Source organism: Protobothrops mucrosquamatus, unplaced genomic scaffold (genome assembly GCF_001527695.2).
Source record: "Protobothrops mucrosquamatus isolate PMUCROS unplaced genomic scaffold, P.Mucros_1.0 scaffold14421, whole genome shotgun sequence".
Taxonomy (NCBI): domain Eukaryota; kingdom Metazoa; phylum Chordata; class Lepidosauria; order Squamata; family Viperidae; genus Protobothrops; species Protobothrops mucrosquamatus.
Window position 1 is genome coordinate 11,546 of NW_015400190.1, and position 6,328 is coordinate 17,873.

Sequence of the window (6,328 nt, forward strand, 5' to 3'; positions counted from 1 at the left end):
GGTGGGGTCACGTGGCTGCAGCTGTGATGATGAGTCACGTGATGCGTGTAACTGACGCTAAGCCCGGCCCGGGTTTTTCCTTATGGCCGAGGCTGCTTTTGCGGTTATCTTGCAGCGGCGGCTCGCCGAGTTAACGGAGAGGCTGAACCGTTGGCGAGAAGGCGGAGAGTTTGGCGGTAAGAAGTGATGACGCGGCTCCGGGATCTGACCTGAGACGGTTCTCCCTGGCCATTTCCACGGCATGGCAGACCTTTCATTATTGGTCTCTTTTCCATTGGAGAGACCAGGCTGGATACGAAGGGTGGAGGAAGAGCATGTTTTCTTTCTTCACGACGTGCTCTTTTGAATGAGTTGGATTGGGACGCTCTTCATTTCTGGAGCAGCCAACTGCCGTGGTGTGATTAGAGAATTGAATCTTGCCTGATTCACACCAAAGTCACTTTTCCAGTGTTGTCTTTATTGTTATTGTTTACCTCTGGAAACCCCACGCGGAAGATGCGCCCATTTTGCAGTTTTCTCCTTTCAAAAGCCGGGTTCACATGTTTGGATATAAGCTTTCATATGTTTAACTGTACTTTATTGAACGATTTGCAGTGGCCTGGGCTTGTACAGCATTCTTAGCCATAGATCCGGTTTTGCAAACCACAAACTGGATACATTTGAATTGCAAAACAACAAATATTGTAAAGCAATATGCATTGCAAGTATACACTATTGTGTAGGTCTCGGCAACTCTGATTTGACAGCCCTGCAGTTTGGCTGAGCAGCCACTGGGGGAGAAAACTCTGTATGAAGAAACTCCTGTTCTATTGCATTTACAAGTTTTTTTTCTCCCTTTTTAAGATGAGATTTGTTTAGTCTACCCAGGCAATATATAGAACTGGTTTCTGACTTCCAAATTCTTTATTAGGTAGGCAGCACCACCCCGGAAGTGCCTCTATTGCTGGAATGTTGACTGTACCATAAGCAAATGTTATTGAAAATGTCATAGTTTCATTGAGTACTTCAGTCTCAAACACTTTATGATGGGTTTGTAAAACCAGGTCAAACATGTATTGGAGTCTGTGGGCAAGATTTTTATACCCAGGAAACGGGGTGTATTTATAATCAAGTGAAAAGATACATGGGATCATAAAATTATAATTCTGAATTATAAAGAGACAATGTTTAAAAGGACCCAGTTGCTATGATGTACCCACTAAATCTATTGGCTGAATGTCAAATCCTAACTTCAACTACCGCTAGCTACTCCAACCAACTTTTTTAAGAAGCCTATCCACAGGTGCAGCATTGAAACTATTCTTATGTACTTACAGGTAATCCTTGCTTAACTATGGAAATTAGGACCAGAATTTCTGTGGCTAAGCATGTGGTCATAAAGTGAGTGCAAATCGTTAAACACTGATCTCAAATGACCACAACTTCTGATTTTCTCCAGCTTCTCACTTTGCTTAAGAGAAGCTGGCAGGGAAGTTGCAAATCATGATCACATGAATGCAGTAGCTAATGAGTAGTCATTACCCAAAGATCACCTCTACTTGCATCTTGTGCTTGGTAAATAGTTACTTAAAACCAGTATCCCCAAAGTCTTCATCCACCTCTTCATGAAATTTCAGATTGTTTATCAATCACTAAAATTTATTATATGAAAATACTTTAATAAATGAAAACTACTGCTTTTTAACTAATAATACTTTGAACAATAATCATAATGGTAATCTCATTGACCCTTGAGAATAGATAGCGACCTCTATGGGGAACATTACTTAAAACAATATTTAGATAAATTATTCCATAATACCTTAGAACTTGGTTCCATTGTCTTATTTGATGGCACCCTTAACTGTCTCCTAGAATCTGTGGAAAGTCAGATTTCACTTCATGCCATACTGGCATTGGTTCCAAATTGCTGGAAATCCTTTCTGGAATTGCAGTTCCAATTCTGTCCACCGATTTAACCTTGCCTGGTTCATACTAGTCACTTTTCCAGTGGTTTTTTTTTATTGTTATTATTTACCTCTGGAAATCCCCACAAGCAGGATATGAAAGCAGTAGTTTTTCCTAGTTATAGTTCCCCAGTAATTGTCAACGCAAGAATATTCAGTATTAGCTAATATTGAATATTCTTGCTTTGACAGTAATAATATCCAGGGATTTATGCACTCTTGATTCTTTCAGTCAATATATAGCTGTTGTGACTTGTAATTTACTGACTGCAGGCTACAGCTAACTTTGTAAGCCCCAGTATTTTATAGTAGAAGTTTTTTGTAAGTAGGTATACATTGAGCTTGTATTCTCTGACCTTCATATCATATGGATATTTTGCTATCACATTTTGCTCTTTAAAAATAGCATTGCTAAACTTTGATTGCATAGATAATTTTGCTCTGTTTTACTGGGATATGAAATGTCTTCTGTCAACAGATGCTTTCTTAATTCAGGCCTCTGCTACCCTGGAAAATCTAGCAGAACTTTCGGAAGAATCCAGGGACAACTACACATATTCTAGACTTATACAACTTTATACACAGGTATTATGAATTAAAGAATTTTCATCATGCTTGTGAATATGGTTCATTGAAACCAAAATATACTAAGCTTACTTGATAACGGAAGTTAGGGAGACATTCAAAACAAAATATGAAAGGAATTTTGAACCAATTGATTACATTCTCTTACCAGTTGTTTTTGAAATAGAATACAGCTAAAATTGATGACACTAGGAATAAAAAAAGGTTTGTATGCTTAAATATATGATTAACCCAGACCAACCGGTCTATTCTTTGAACTAGTTATTAAAACATTAAAAGTCAACTGAATGATTTTGGATTGCAAATGCACTGTGAAATCTTCATTTGATTAAAGCTCTTTTCAGTGCATTTTTTTTCCATTTTTGGCAAGAATATAGGATATATTTTGCAAATAACATATTGTTCTAAACAGGTTATTAAAACTGGTAAGAGCTTGTAGCAGTTTAAAAACCTGCATAAGTGCTATGCTATCTTTGTGCATCTTTGCAGTAAATCTCCAACTTGGCAACTTTTCAGACATGTGGACTTCAACTCCCAGAATTTCCCAGCCAGCATGCTAGCTCGGGATTTCTGGGAGTTGAAGTCTACATGTCTGCAAGTTGCCCAGTTTATGAAACACTGGAACAGTCTGAGGCTCAGGGCCACATAGGGCCCTACTGTTCCCCAAAGTCCTTAAACGTTGTAAGTTAAAGATTTAGGGCAGACATGTCATACTTGCAATGTCACGTGACGTTGCGTGACTTATAGCTTTTTACCCATTACCGGCAATGGGATGGGCACAGTTTCCTTGTGACGCATCCGGCCCGTGGGCCGGCAGTTTGACACCCCTGATTTAGGGGAATATTAGTAGATCCATAATTAGGACATTATCATACTAGACAGTTAATAAAAAAGCAATTCTGTTTTTCCCCACCCATTTGTTGCCATGCATTGCCTAGCACAGCACTCAAGAAGCCAAATACCATGCCAGTGCAAAAGGTTGCTCAGTCTATGGTTAGTTCTTTTTCTGCTCTTAGATTTGCTACAGTGTCTTCTCCATGACTGTTCCAGATGCTCTCAGTGCAATGATTTGATTGGAGCACAGGATAATGGCCAATGGGCTTTTTTGTTTGGAGAACTGTGGCTTTTCCTTATGATCTGCAAAAAAAAAAAAAATTCTAGTTGCAAAGCTGTGAACCCTACAGTAAATCGAATTCAGTTCAAACTGATAGCCCAATGTTGCACAGTTTTTTAAATAGCTGTCTTACTAATAAGGGAGAGTGCCCCCATTGAAATGCAAAGAAAAATTAACTTAAAATCCATCTTTTATTTAATGCAGCCATATTTCTTGGTCAATCAACTGTAGTTAGGAAGGTCTAAGCAGGCTGCATCTAACAAAATCTAAACTCTTCCATCTCTTTAAAGGCACTATTAGATATCACGTATTTTGAAGAAAACCAACTTGTTGATGAAGAGTTTCCAGAAGAATCATCTCTGCAGAAAGTTGAGGAACTAATTGGTGCACTTTCTGAGCCAGAGAACCTGGTCAATGAAAGTGGCATTTCCCAAGAAGTGAGTATTAAGCCAGACATAATCACTCAGATAGACGTTTTGTTCAAGAATATGATCAACATTGATGATCAACATTGAATAAAGCCCTTCCATTATCAAATAACCAATCTTTCATTCCTGCACTCTTTATTGTATATTTTGCAGCATTCATATCCAGCAGTATGTTTCTCTGTCAGATCAGTATAAACTAGCTTAAGATCCGATTGGCTTTTGTGTGCCATTTAACTTCTTTTTAACTTTTATCAAGTAAAAAACCCATGTTTTTAACAGTTGGAATTGGTGTTGTAATGCCTGTGAGCACCATATGCCATTTACCTTATGCCCTGTTGACTTACAAATAATAACAGTTTTTAAGGTGAAAGATAATGAAAAATGAGAATAGCTTTTTCAAGATATCATGAGGCTGGCTTTATAGAACTTTTAAAGATTTAGATTTCTAATACTAACTTTTTAATATATATTTTAATATTTTGACCACATAATGCTAGCTGAAATTGTACAATAAGAAAGGATGCTGATCCCTATTAGGAATTTGCTCTACCTACATGTTTGAGGCATCTGTCTTCCTCTCTTTTATATGAAGCTCAAGCTTTTTCACTGATGGGCATCTTTTCCTAGGCACTTGAAGTGCTTGGAGTTGAGTTGCTGGAATGCCTTTATTGGAGAAGAGGAGCTTTGATCTACATGTTTTGCCACACAGTTAAAGGAAGAAAGGAATGGCTGAGGAAGGAGACTGACTTACTTAAAAAGGTACATTTTCCCATTCCATCACAATAAAAGTATTGGCCCCTCCTGCAAGAATGATACCTATTTTTCAAAATAAGTTCCAGGGCCAATTACATGGACTGGCACCAATTGAAATTTGGGCTATGAGAAATGGACAATTCTTTAAATGTTTTTCCAGTACAGTTTTTCCCTTACACCAGTGTTTCTCAACCTTGGCTACTTTAAGATGGGTGGGCTTGAACTCCGGGAATTCCCTATGCAGAACGAGAACACTGCTTTGCAGAATGGACCTGATCCTGACTGAAGAAAAAATACTCTGTGTTCCTCAGATATATGGATTTCAACTCCCAGACTTCTCTAGCCAGCATTTTCTCATTGCAGAGAATTCTGGAAATTGAAAGTTCACACACCTGGAGGATGCTCAGGTCGAGGAATGTACGATAGTTTTTGAAGACAGGACCCAGTGATCTCCCTCAGTAGAAACCAAGTGACAAAATTAGTGGACCAGAGGAATGCTGTGGATATAATTTACTTGGACTTCAGTAAGGCATTTGACAAAGTAGATCACAACCTACTACTTGATAAGATAGAAAAATGTGGGTTAGACAGCATCACCACCAGATGGATCCGTAGCTGGCTCACCGACCGTATTCAGCGTGTGGTCCTCAATGGAACCGCATCTACAGGGAGGGAAGTGTGTAGTGGGGTGCCCCAGGGCTCTGTTCTGGGCCCAGTGCTCTTCAACATCTTCATCAACGATCTGGACAAGGGGATAGATGGGGAACTCATCAAATTTACAGACGACACCAAGCTGGCAGAAATAGCCAACACTCCAGAAGACAGGGTGAGGATACAGGAGGACCTGGACAAACTTGAACACTGGGCGCTATCTAACAAAATGAAATTCAATGGTGAAAAAAGTAAGGTTCTACATTTAGGCAAGGGGTACCTTGCTCAATAGTAGTAACTGTGAGAGGGATCTCGGAGTCCTAGTGGACAATCATTTGAATATGAGCCAGCAGTGTGCTGCAGCTGCCAAAAAAGCCAACACAGTGCTAGGTTGCATTAACAGAGGGATAGAATCAAGATCACATGAAGTATTAATACCACTTTACAATGCCTTGGTAAGGCCACACTTGGAATACTTCATCCAGTTTTGGTCACCACGATGTAAAAAAGATGTTGAGACTCTAGAAAGAGTACAGAGAAGAGCAACAAAGATGATTAGGGGACTGGAGGCTAAAACATATAAGGAACGGTTGCTGGAATTGGGTATGTCTAGTTTAACGAAGAGAAGGACGAGGGGGGACATGATAGCAGGGTTCCAATATCTCAGGGGCTGCCCCAAAGAAGAGGGAGTCAAGCTATTCTCCAAAGCGCCTGAAGGCAGGACAAGAAGCAACGGGTGGAAACTAACCAAAGAGAGAAGCAACCTAGAACTAAGGAGAAACTTCCTGACAGTTAGAACAATTAACCAGTGGAACAACCTGCCTCCAGAAGCGGTGAATGCTCCAACACTG

General features: G+C 39.6%; 1 protein-coding gene across 1 annotated transcript; it reads left to right on the top strand.

The window, feature by feature from the left end:
* The first annotated feature begins 27 nt into the window (after positions 1-27).
* LOC107301557 (UPF0600 protein C5orf51) lies at positions 28-4,740 on the top strand. Its single transcript, XM_015830764.1, has 4 exons — positions 28-176; positions 2,425-2,531; positions 3,936-4,082; positions 4,666-4,740. The coding sequence occupies exons 1-4, from the start codon at positions 83-85 to the stop codon at positions 4,681-4,683; spliced, it is 366 nt and encodes a 121-aa protein (XP_015686250.1). The 5' UTR covers positions 28-82; the 3' UTR covers positions 4,684-4,740.
* The last annotated feature ends 1,588 nt before the right edge of the window (positions 4,741-6,328 follow it).